The 13,331-nt window shown below is 41.3% G+C and overlaps 1 protein-coding gene across 1 annotated transcript in view; it reads right to left on the bottom strand.

The window, feature by feature from the left end:
• Positions 1–13,063, bottom strand: part of ahnak (AHNAK nucleoprotein) — a 38,262-nt gene extending 25,199 nt beyond the window's left edge. The window contains 5 exon segments of the mRNA XM_038699125.1: positions 39–265; positions 397–550; positions 682–742; positions 5,593–5,656; positions 12,794–13,063. Of these exon segments, the coding sequence (XP_038555053.1) occupies positions 39–265; positions 397–550 (381 nt within the window). The 5' untranslated portion in view covers positions 682–742; positions 5,593–5,656; positions 12,794–13,063.
• Between the last annotated feature and the right edge of the window lie 268 nt (positions 13,064–13,331).

Raw genomic sequence — 13,331 nt, 5'->3', positions numbered from 1 at the left:
ACAAATCAGGAGTCATATAATTTTTAAAAAGAACTTACAAGGATGATGTCTGGACTGGAACCTCCAAACCGGGTCTTCCCTTCCCATGTCAGGGTTCCCATTGGTGAACGACATGGTGTGCTCAAGGGCGAGCAGTAAGGGGATTTATCTCCTTTGTTTTGTAATTTCAGTCCAACCTTGTGCCGGTTTAATGTCTTCAGTAGCTCAGCTGTTTCTTCTGAGCTCATGTTATCAAAGTAGACAGTGGCGCCTACAATCTGGTCACCTATGAATTAAGCAGAGTAAGCAGCAAAAAAGTCTATTAAGAATACTAGAAATTAGTCAGCATGCAGGTGAGACAAATCTTACTCCATACCAGATGATTTAAAAAAAAAATAAAAAATAGGAATTTGCTACCTTGATATACTTTTCCAGACCGTGCTGCAGGTGACTCTCCTTTCACCTCCTTCACAAAGATCTCTCCTCCTGTCTGTTCAATGGTCAATCCAGTTTTGTCTGGACCCTCCCAATCTGGAAAGAGCACCTCCCTGGTTTCCTCCTCTTCAGCCATCTGTAAGCATAACCATGTAAATAATTGGTTCAAGAGAAACAAAAAATGTAGATGGCAAGAACTTAATGTATAAGTGTGCATGTAGAAAGTACAGAAAGCGCATGTAGAAAGCTTAAAACTTTATAAAATACCTTGTTTTTGATTTCCTCTATTTATTTCCTCTGGTGTGATGGAAACTGTATCTGGGTTTTCCTGTATAAAAAGATAATAATAACCATTAATACAATGTATTTGCACATTATTTAAGACAAAATTCTTCTTTCACCCTTAAAACAAATCCTATATTGCCTGAAATAAGCATTTACCAACCCTGCTCTGCAAGATGGTCTGGCTTGTAAGACCCAATGGTGAACACTAGGTGGTGATAAAATCCTTTCAGACAACACCAAAACACCAAATTTTATTTCCCTTCCCCTTATGTATTTTGGAAATATGGTTGAAGTTGGACCACACCCTGCCCTGAGGAAAGCTGCCTAATCCTGTGCCTACACCCCAGCTCCAGTGTCAATAGACAGAACAATGACGGTTATAGCTTTGTATGGCCTTGCCTTATAAAAACACATAGAGGTGCAGAAATGCACATTAACACATACACCAACATGTTGGTGAACACCCTCTCTCTTTAATACACATCCACAAACAGTAGTAAAATACTAAAACAATTACACATTTGTATATTCTCACACACACACATTGCACATGATCTGTTCATAATTGAAAGCTAGTTTCAGTCTAGGTTGACTTGTTGTAACTGTATTGATGATCACCTTAAGGTGCACTGAGCAGTACAAAAGCACATTTTGTGTTACTTATTGCATGTGGTCATTAGACTTCAGACTAAATATTGCTTGCCATAATACAAAATCCCTTTCAATAAGCAAACAATGAAACAATTCAATATCATTCTGTAAACTCATACCAAACCAATTTACAGTCATGCTTAGCTTTTCTATCTATTTTACTCCCTCTTCAAACATGTTGACAAGCCCTACCCACTCTCCTCTTTGGAACAGACAACCATTGTTTCATTAATACCAAACTCTCCACAACCCACACCTTCAATTACACAAAGCTGTCTGAGCCATGTGTCTCCAGCTAGCCAGCAGTGGTTTGCATGTTTTTACATAACATGCACTTCTATCCAAAAGTGACATTTTTCCTTGACATACACACATCAAGAGGGATTTGGGGTTCAGTGTCTTACTCAAAGATACTTTGTGTATGTAAAGTCACCAGTCTTAACATTAACAGACTACCCTTTCTACCACCTGTACTATAGCTGCCCAGCCATTTAATAGTTTTATTCATGAACCAGTAATTCAGTTTCCAGGGGCCCAGTGACTACACAGAATCTAGATAATAATTAGTGGAACTGTATTAGAAAAAGCTATCCAAAACAACACAGACTGTGGCTGTAAAGTATTTCATTTAAAAAGGCAAGGTCATTCAGTGGGTTTCAGCAAATTAAATATAATATGATATATCCACAGGATGGCACAAAAGAAATGAAATGAGTCATAGTGGTACTGGTTGCCTGTGGTTTGTTTTTATGGGGTGGGCTTGACAAGCAGAGAACAACTTGGGAAGGACTTTACTTTACTAGTTGTATCACTCTGCTCCCTACCTATTCAGAGAAATGCATAATACAATTTCTGGGTGACCAGCTGCTCTGGAGGGGGGGGGCTGTTGGGGACAATTATGTCTTTTCTCACTTGCTCTACAAGTGGTTTTCTTTTGTCTGTGTGATCTGTTTCCATTCACTTGGCTTGCCTTGGCTCTATCTTCACCCTGAGAGAAGTAGGCCTCCTCTAAGACTATTATTTAAGGTGATGACATGTAGTCAGATAATACATAACAGGCTGTGGGTGATCGTTTAATTCACATACACTTGAATATATAACAAGATAAGACAACTCATAAAAAACTTCTCACCTAGCCTTTAACACAGTCAAATCAAGAAGTCAGTCGGGAGGAAGAATGCACTGTTGGGACTGTAGCTGTAAAACTGGATTCCCATGTTATCACAAACACCAATTCAAGGTCTGAATAAAGACTTTTTTCTACACAGTTTTGGCACCACTGTAAATAACCACACCAGTAAGCCACAGATCCCTTCCCCATTCACTAAAGCTGCCACACTGTTCTGCAAGATAACACGCTGCTGGGAACAAGAGGAACCTGAGGGAAAGATAAAGAAACAGCTGTTTCAAAAGGATCTGTAACAAGCATCACTTGATCAACGGCCATCTGCCACTCTTGCCACACTGCCGATATACAGTTCTAGAAAAAAATGACAAGGTTAAAAAAGACAAAACTAATAAAACATTAGTTTTGTCTTTTTTAACCTTGTCATTTTTTTGTCATTAGGACGTCAAACAATACGCTGTAAATCTAGTGCATGTAGGGCATGTAGCTCTTTCTTTATGTATGTGTGTGTGAGATAGAGGCCTGTTCTCCTGATATAATTGTATATCAACCATTAGTAGAGCAGACTTTTCATGAAAGTTAGGGGAGTGAGAAAGCATTATTAAACAGACAGTTTGGAATGCTAAGTGATTTGAAACTGGTCTCCCTAGTTGGACCCTGTCCAAGTACACACAGCAAGCAACATACCAATTAACTCAAGTCAGTAAATAAACTGGTCCTGCATTATTGGGAATACTGTAAATTACTTTGAGGTCATATTAAGCCCTCTCTCTAAAATAGCCTTTAGCAGACTCTCAGAACTGAATAACAATGACCAGGGCCACTGAGAGTGATAATACCAGAGATAGGGATATTGTTTCTACCAACAATGACACCAACCACTCGCAGGCATCTACAACTTGATCTTCTCCCCCTCTCCCTCTCTCTTTCCTTCTCCTTCTTTCTCATTTCTCATTGTCTGTCAGTGTGACTTGACTGAAGCTAGTAATATGAATCTATGGAAACCTCAAGCCTTTCAGTATCCGCAACATTACATGCATAAACACGACTGAAATTTGTGAGTATGGAGGGGGCAAAAAAAGCATTTTGCAGTGCCAAAGACCCAGCCTTACCCAATTAACTCATGTACATCAAATTCCACTCAGGTCAACTGACACTGCCAGTTATAGTATCTTAACCAGACCCTTCTGATCCCAGCCTCAAGAGAATTTGGACTGAACCAGAAGAATGTGTTTTCCCCATGGGTTACAATGTGGCTCATTTTACAAATCCACCTCCTCTCTTGATTCAGTCACTGAGAACAGACCAAAATAGCTGGCAAACCTTTCACATGATCTTCGTTGCCTAACTATTTTTCTTCCACATGCTTCTCAGGGCTTACTGACATTGCATAGAACTATTCAGTGTTTGAGAGGGGTGATAGTGATTATGAAGCTCTTTAACTCTCAAACAAGGCAGTTGGTTGAATTATGTTTTTAGAGGGGAAAAACAAGCTTACAGAGGAAGGGAAAGGCAACATCTATGTGTGCACAAACATTCCCCAACAGCAAGGTGGAGAAAAAGATATTCTTATTAATTTCTCCATGTCAATCTCAAAAGGACAACCTCAGGACACAACGTGCTTACTTTCTCTCATTCTTTGTTTTCCCTCCCTATCATCTATTTAAAAACTTTTTCCTTTCATATTTAGCCTTCTTCTCCTCCTCCCACGTTTTACCCTCACTCTGAGTCTCTCCATGATCGCGAGTGAACTATCCTTGTTCTCACAGCTTTGACATATTCCTGGCAGCAAGCTGCAGGGAGGAGCTGAGGCTCGCAGCAATATAGGAGGGAAGGAAGGAACTAAGAAAGAGGGAGGGAGATGGAGAGAAGAGGAAATGGTAAAAAAAAAAAAAAAAAAGAAAGTGAACAAGATAGCAAGTGGAAAAGGGAGAGGAATGGTAGGGAAACTGCTCTCTGGAATGTTAGCCTACAAGTTAACAGTAGGAGGGGGAAGAAAACAGGCAAGTACAAATGAACATATCAGTGTCTCCTCAGCATACAAATACACTGTGCAAAGGACATACAGAATATTTACAGACTTCACTCTGTCTTCATTCTTCTTCAAATTCAGCCTCAAGAACAAGAATCCCCCCTCCCTAACATAGCATAACGTCTTTTAAAAATAGAGCACAGAGGAACAATTAACTTGTAGATCATATGATTAGATATGGATTGTGTTGTAAACAGATGCTTAATAAGTAAGGCTCTGTTCTTGGGATCATAAGACAGGCAGGCAGTCTGTGGCTCAAAGCAGTCAGGCAACATGACACTCAACCATTCGTCTTTTCTTTGCCACATGCCTATGAGTGATATACCTGATGTCACATTTCCTTAAATGTGATTAGTGATGTTATCAAAAGCTTTCACATACAAAATGCGACTTTTACAAGAAGCATTGACGGGAACCACAGAGGGAGTGAGGGCAAAGGGAAACAGATGAGCTTGTTTATCTGTCATGTTTTATTATGGCCTGGTATGTTGAGCAAGGGGGGACGTCGGGACAGCCAGCCAGACAAAAGCTTCTGTTAACTAGAGTGCAACCACAGAGCTTTTCAGGATACGCCTCTCTTACGGCCTGCCATTGGCCTGCATACTGTTTGGGTTTGGTATTGCAGCTTTCGCTAACTTTCCCTCCATTCATGATGACTAAATCATCCACAGCTGCCGACGACAAACAGTTAAAACAGTGTGAGCTTGTCAGGCTCTTTGACAGGGTTGTTTCATAAGATAGGGGAAAGGGGTTCAAGCGGAACAGGTGGTGTCTGGGGGGATAAAGGAGGGGGGCAAAGAGGAGGCACAGGGAGCAGAAGCAGCCAAGTGTCAGGTTTCCACAAGGCAGGCCTTTCACAGCTGAATGGCAGCGGCATGACCCTTTAGGTTCAAAGGATGCTTTGCAACAAACATTCCAACAGAGGTTTGGCGTCTGGCGGCATAATATAACGCTGTTGTAAAGTGACACTGACAGAATGGCCTTGGAGTGGAGTGATAGATAATAAGAACTTTAGTTTTCTTTCTTTACTTAACCAGTAACACATGTGCTTTGAGCATCTCTTGCAGTATGTAAGGACACGTACCTTGGATTGCTCAAGCAAGGCCAAGGGCTTCAATCTGATGCTCTGGTACTTGTATTCTTGACTTCTGTTGACAGAAAACCAAAAACAGGATTGGGATTTACATGATATGCTTAAAAAAAGACTTAAATGACAAGAACAATAAGACTCCTGCCACTAAGTTCTGTCGTTATAATGGTGTTACAAAAGAAACCCAGCCTGAACTCATCACACTGCTCTCTGATGCAGTAACGCACCATGTTTCAGTCGAATGACTGACAGACAGTGTAACATATTCCTTACATACAGTTAGTGTTGCATTAAGAGGTGTGTCAGGATTTCTTAGAATCTTAGTGTACATGATAAATGGACGCTCCATGACCAATCAGAGCCTTCAGAGTCTTTAATAATTAACCAACCAATAGTATCTGTATTGATCCTGGCAAGTAACAATGCAAAAGACTCCCTTTAAGTACATAAATCCAGCTGCTTGTTTGGTGTGGCCCTCACTTCTGCAGGTGAGAAGAGAGAATTGCACACTAACACACTACATCTATCAAGGATCTAGTTCAGTTTGATGGAATTTGAAATTGAAAGATGAAATAAAGCAAATCCAGTTCGAGAGTAATTCTAAAAGGAAATGTACTCTAAAATATGCTTGTGAATTCCTCTGCCTCCAGTTTCATCAATTGGATGTGTCATTTGGCATTCCAAGTCAATCTTACTTTTACCCACTGTAACTTGCTCAAAATCTTACAGGACATACTAGGATTATTGCTTCAACCCACTAGCATATTGTGAAACAAAGCCTTCTCTTTGTCAGTCCCAGTACAAACAGAACCAGACTTGATGTGTGTGCAGACAGGCATCTACCGGTGGGAACATGTCCCTCAGAAAAATTCTTCTGAAGCTCTCCAACCCCATTATTAACCTTCCCCTCCACGGTACCCAAGTTCAATGAACAACATTGCTCACTACTTTGGCGAAAATAATGCCAAATGACTGTGTAAACAGTCCTGTGCTATTCACTAAATGCAATTGAGAGAAAGTGAGTAAACGTGCCCCTTAAAATCAGCAACATTGGAGCAAAGCTTGTAAAACATTTTTTTTAAGTTTTGCCTGACATTCCACTGTTGTTGATTGCATTTTTGAACGGGTGCTACACTGAAGTAGATGGGACATAGCTGAGATAAATGCCAGCCAGTACGTGGTTGTCATTATATTTGTGACTTGCGCCACAGCAGCTGTGTACACTCTCTAGCCCATACTCTTGTTACAGAGACATATTAATCATACTGGCATGTCGGAAGTCATCTGAAGGGCTGACTGAATGACAAAGGTACATTTTTCAAAGGTACCAAAGTATTAATCTAAAGGTAATGTGAGATAGAATTTGCCTGGATCACTGATACCCAAAACAAAATTATAAAAACGGTACATGAGATCTCTGACTAAAAGAGATGCTTATTTCTGATTTTTGATGATTTGCTAAAACATCCAGATATATGATGGAAAAATAAAAATAAAAATAAAAAATTATTTTTTCATGCATTGGCCATATCTAAGTACAGAAACTTAAAAGATAACAAAAGGAAGTGCCACTCTATCCTCTGTTCTAAATACATACACACACAGGCATGCACAGTAAGTTGAAGCGTGGTCAGCAACCGCGCGGAAAAACACACGCTGTGTTGAAGAGTAGAAACACCACGCCACAGTCCACGAGGCGGATCACATCGCTTTGTCTCTGTGTAAGCAGCCCTGCCCCACCCAGGCCTACAGTCACACACATTCCTTGATAGAGCCGTCAGGCCAGCTGGAAGGGAGCCCGGCCTCTCCCCTCAGTGAATAACTCCAAAGAAATGTCCTCTTTCTCTATGACTCCAGCTCCATTCTACGCTGCCCACCCTGCACACTGCCTGGTTGCCCACCACCCTGCAGTCAGTACACCACACCCCCCACCTCCAGGTTCTGCTCAAATAAACAAGAACACCACATTCAGTCAGATCTGCACATTTTAATGGTACCCTGAAACACAACTCTCTCAAATAAACGCTGAGAAGCAACACAAGATCGGCTGAACAAATCCCATTTTCATAAACGATATCACCATTGCTGTCATCATTTTAGTTGGCTCCATCTGTGCACCAGATAGATGCAACAAACAGAACTCTAAACATCACTGCAATCCATCTCCACCCCACCCCAGGTCTAGGTATGTGCTTGAGGGCACATACTTTAAAGCTTGTAAGTGAATCAGGCACAGAGGTGCTGGCGAGTGATAAGATTTGATTATGAGCAAATAAAAAGGTCTCAGTGCAGAGAGAGAAAGAGGAGTAGTGACCAAATCAGTCAAGTTTTCAAAACAGAATAGACTTCCTGTCCCTTTAACTCCATTATAGTTTGATGCAGCAAGCACAACAAATACAAAAAGAGCCATAATAGGCCCCAGTGAAGGTTCACTCTTCCCCAAAAAACGCAGATAGGCTTTGCATGTGTGACACATATAAAAGGAATGCGCGTCAAAATAAATGGTTCTTGTCTGCACTCCACAGTCCACATAGCCCTAAACCAAACCACAAGTTCTGCATAAGACCAAAGCCTGCCCACTGACGCCAACTTGGCCTGGTGCTGATTAAACCATTGTGACTTTGGCAGGAGTCAGGCACAAAGTGGAAAAACTGAAGAAAAGTCTGTACGAGATCACAAACAAGACCAGGGGTTGCGTTGAGAGTACATTTCAACAATGTCTTGATTTTCATGTAAATTATTTTTAAGCCTCATGTTCACATACGGACAGTAAAAGAAAGGTTCTATGCCGTATGAGGCGGTAAATATCAGCTAACTCCTGGCTCCTGTCATTACTCATTGTTCTGTATTAAAACTCTTTATATCCAAGGAGGGAGGATCTCACTTTGTAGTTCCTCTCCTGGGGATTCTACCATTTTGTTCCTTACACACAAGGGTTGTAAGGGGAGTTTTTCCTTGTCTTCTTAGGAACTTAGGCTGCATCACAAACTGTTGCCATTGTGGACCTGTGACTCAATCAATCAGTCAATAAGAAAACTCCAGAACCATTTTTGCAAAAATGAAACAAAACATTTTCACTGTAGCTCCGAAATGAGAAGTGATCCTAGGGGGGTGCCTATTCGCAGTTTCAGAGCCAACAAACAAAGAAAAAAAAATATGATGAAAGAGAAGTAGTGCGGCAGAATAACTGAGTTGAGGATGCATATTTTTAACTGGCATAAATAGTTGCACCAGAGAGAAAGAAATGGGAGAGTGAAGTTCACATAGTTCTGCCACATAAATAAGGGATCATGAGAGGTTTACAGACATCCATAGCAACCTTACATAGCCTATGCCATGCAACTGACCAATTTAACTCAATATAGTTTGGCTTGGTTACGGTTTGTTTTAGTCTTTCACAGCTGCTGTTTGAACAAGAACAAATACCAAGTCCGTTCATGGAGCAGGTGACAAAAAGGTTAAGAGGAGGGGTGTGTGGCAACCATAGCAGCAGAATGTATATATGGACATGAGACTTCCTTAGCTGTAAAACGTGAAGCAGTGTTAGGATACAAAGCATTTTGACCACACCAGAGTAGAGCAGCGTTGTTTAGAGCAAGAGAGACTGTTGCATTATGCTGAGTGCCATCCCTGAGTATCTTGTGTCAGATAAAGAAAACCTAAACAAAGCTGAATGTATTTCAACATTTACATTTCAAGCCCTGCCTCCCTCACATTTTGTCTGCATCTTTCCAAATGGAGTAACAGTGTCATTCCTAGTGCAAGGCAACATAACGACGTTTGTGGAGGTTGGAGTATAAGTCAGATGGTTAGTGGGGGGGGCAGGTAGACTGTGCTGTGCTTACACTTGTGCCAGATGTATTGTTTTTGGATGCTTTCACGTTGCAGATGTTTGGCAGAGCAGTGGTGAAAGTGATATGTTAATTAGAAAAAATGTTCACACCTTTTTAAATTCAATTCTGGCAAAAGTCCCATCAAGCTCGAAGCTACAATAAACAAGTCTGAATTTACTGTGAGTGTGACTTGACTGTCTCGTCGTATTTCCCAAATCACTATGTCTCAACAACAAGGCAAGCAATGCTAATGATAGGTGCTTCCCAGCGCATACTGAGGACATGCTGAAACATCCCAAACCAGCAGTGGAGGGATGAAAAGGGAGTGGCAGCTGGGTGGCTTAGAAAGACTTTCTAAAATGGCACACTACAGTTAGATGTTTATTTGCAGCTGGAGGAAAACTAAACTTCCCTCACTAAAGAAGTTGTGTATTTACAAATTCGCAATTGTTTTATTTAACCTCCAGGGTGGTACTGCAGTTAGTGTGGTGGAGGACGCCCAAGTGTGAAAAAATAATCTTTAGTTTGACTGCAATCCTCTCCCTTCTTTCAGCTTATTCACTACATCCACCTCCCTTTCCTCACCTCTCCATGCTGTCCCTCCTTCTAACCACCCACTCAACAAACCCATGAGGAAATGGCGGAGGAAGTGTGCTAGAAACCAGTCTCTTTCCGTTTAACACTGGCACGGCTAAGTAACACCACTCCTCTGTCCTGTACTGCCAGTCAACCAGGCAAAAATATAAAGTGGTTCTGGTGGAGCTCTGTGATAAATAACTAAAAATGGTTGAGCTAAGTCGCCAAACAGTCAAGAAGCATGTCTTTTATTTGGGCTAGTAAAGATGCTGTTTGTCACATGGGTGGCAAGTGCAACAATATCAGCGTGAGTGGCACTGTGCACTTCCAGCTTCAGCCTTGCGATGACTGAGCAAGATTTGATCAATAAAGCTACTTTTAAATTTCACAGTGTAACTTTTTTCTGGGATTCCAAATGTGTTAGGTGACATAACATAATGTAGCCTCTGTACTGCTGCATTGGTGGAGAGTGCAAGTATTTAGACAAACAGTATCCGCCCCAGGCTAAGATGAGGCCCTCTTAACCGACAAACACTTTGGCTGCAGGCATTCAGGAACCAGTTCTGAACGTTTTGCCACATGAAATATGTGTTCCATTTTTATTATATAAGTACTCTACCATTGCTTGCAGCAAAGCTCTGCACCTAGAGTAACATATGTAATACAAAAATTTGTGCCATATTGTCAGAGAGTAAAATATCAAGTGCTAGGAACACTAAACATATTATAGCTTAAATGACAACACTACCCAAAGACTTTTCAGCCCCATCTCAACATTTGATTCTTTAAGAAGCCTGTGTCACAATCAATCACCTTGACTAGAGCAATTTGAGAAATGCCAGACATTTTACAGCTGTGGGGCGCTCAATATTAGTGCGCATTGTAGAAAAGACTGTGCAGAGCGGAGCAAAAAGCAGCTCTCCCTTGGATTTTTGGGTGTGGCAGGAGGGAGCTGTGGAGGACAGGCAACTACACACAGAGAAATTTGACTTTCAACTGAGATTCAACGAAGGATTATGTCTAGTGTGGATATTCTATCTGCTTTTTCCTCAACTTGTACAAACACATTATATCAAACACAGACCAGACTATATGTGATGATTCTAGCTTGAACCACACTTGGAAAGATGCCGTTTATGATTTCAATATGTGCGAAAGTTGGACAGACAATGTATATTTCTCAACTTTTTGGGCAGATAAAATACTTTTCTCTCTTTCTCCAAATGTGCGAAATCTAAGCTCCCCCTCTATGCCTCAAACCTGGTTTCAATTAGCTTGTCTTTCCAAACCACTACATTCCATTACTCCCGTCCTTGCCCCCACCCCGCCCATCCCCCCTCACTAACTCACTCCCTGACTCTCTTTCCCCATCTTCGTCCCTCCCTCCCCTGTACACCCTGGCTTGGAGCCCATGTTAAGAGACCCAAGGTAAGAGAAAGAAAGAGAAATCTCTCACTGCCTGAGACTTAAATAAAAATAAAAAAAACTAAATTAAGTCATTAACAGGAAACATGCCTTAGTACAAAGCAGCAGTGATAGTTTCCAACTTTCTCTAAAGTAACACTAGCTGGAAAGGAGGTACGCCGTGTTCAAGAACTGACTTATATCACATTAAACACTGTCAGACAAGTTCACCACAGCAGACTGCATTGTAAAGGCGCATGAGATTTTCATTGTTCCAAATGACTGCTAATTATACAGCACCCTACAACACAGTTGACAGGCAGAGGAAAAGTTCTGATCAGTACTGGAACCGCCCGGATACTCTATAAAGGAGTTTTGATTGTGGTTATAGGGACCTACTGCAACGACAGCAGCATGTATGAGTTTTCTCCTTTTTTATGGCTGTAAAGGGTGTGCCTCTGCAAGGAGACAGTGAAGCAAGAGGGAAGGGAGGGGGAAAAGGGAGGGGGAGGAGGGAGGTGAAGGAGAGGAATCCACACCCAAACTTGTTACTGCAGGCTCTCATAGGGAACAACCTTTACTTTTTGTCCAGGTCTCCATAAAAGGGCGCTGGACAGATAAGAGATACAACTGAACGATAACATTTACACAAACAACCTGACTCTTTTCAGCACTTCCTCCATTCAACTTTCATCTACTGTGTGAGATATTCCAGTGCTGTAAAACAAATTTGCTATCCCAAAAACTAGGGATTATGTGCATACAAAGGACATCCACGTTGCACAATAGGCAAAGCACTGAACAAATAGAGGACTTTTGGGCGTTACCTCTTATTTCTAAAAGGACTAAAAATCAAATGAACATAACCTATATTCTTTCTACAACCATGGATTCAGCACGTACATGCACATTGGATAATAACCTTTGTGTCCAGTTAAAGGAAAAGTGAAGTGCGCAGCTCCAGTCAAGTCCCATGCATTCATGTGGCAGCTGTGGGTACACACCCACCTCCTCATATCCTGCACTACTTGATGATATTTGTATAACAAAATTGCCACTTAACACCTTTGCAGAAAAACACTGAAGTAATAATACACGTTTTTTCTTCATACAAAGCTTTCCTTAAACCATAGCCCACCACAGGCAATAAACACGTGTAATAAAGCAGGAGAAACTCACTACACTACAAACATTGGAATATTACAGGAATGTTGGACAGATAACTTTGACACTTTTGCAACTTAGTTGTTCAAACTTTTGCGAAGTTATTACAAATGATTTGCTATTCCTTCAGCACAATTAAGCTGGCAACAAAGTTCAGAAACACAATTCAAAAAAACATCCATTACAACCTAAGCAAGGGGAAAATAGCACATCTTTACCTGTGCGCAGTCTTTGCGCCCAAGAAGCCTCACACCAGCTTGAGCATCCTTGAAAACGTGTCCCCTCCACTTCTCCCCAGCCCAAGAAAAGCACTTCTTCCAGTTACAACTTTGCTGTCTGTTAGGATTCTGACACTCTTTTCCTATTTCTCAGTCAACCAAGTTTCCAGGGCGTTTTCACCCCCCTCTCTCCCTCCCTCCTCTGCTCTGAGTTGATTTAAAACTTTTTTTCTGTGTGGCTGCTCCTCTGGGCTGAGCAGAGTGGTTGGACAGGGAGCTGGGTAGGGCTCCTGGTTTGCAGAGGGAGGGGACCAGTGCGAGGGAGTGGTTCTCAGCATCGGTGGGACCACCCATTGCTTCACATAGGGCTCCAATGACATGCAACAGGAAAACCTCTGCTTAAAAAATAAAGAGAAATGTTAACTCACTATGAAATAACTATATCAAATGTCCACAGGTACCTACACTTTAAGCAAAAAAATTATTTACCATGGCTTTGGAGATTCTTTTTGCTTCGACTTTGTTGCCAATGATATTT

The sequence above is a fragment of the Micropterus salmoides genome, unplaced genomic scaffold (genome assembly GCF_014851395.1).
Source record: "Micropterus salmoides isolate LMB-PRFRI ecotype aquatic unplaced genomic scaffold, ASM1485139v1 Ms_hic_scaffold_5, whole genome shotgun sequence".
NCBI lineage: Eukaryota > Metazoa > Chordata > Actinopteri > Centrarchiformes > Centrarchidae > Micropterus > Micropterus salmoides.
The sequence above is the reverse complement of the archived record's forward strand: the minus strand, read 5'-3'. Positions and strand labels throughout refer to the sequence as shown.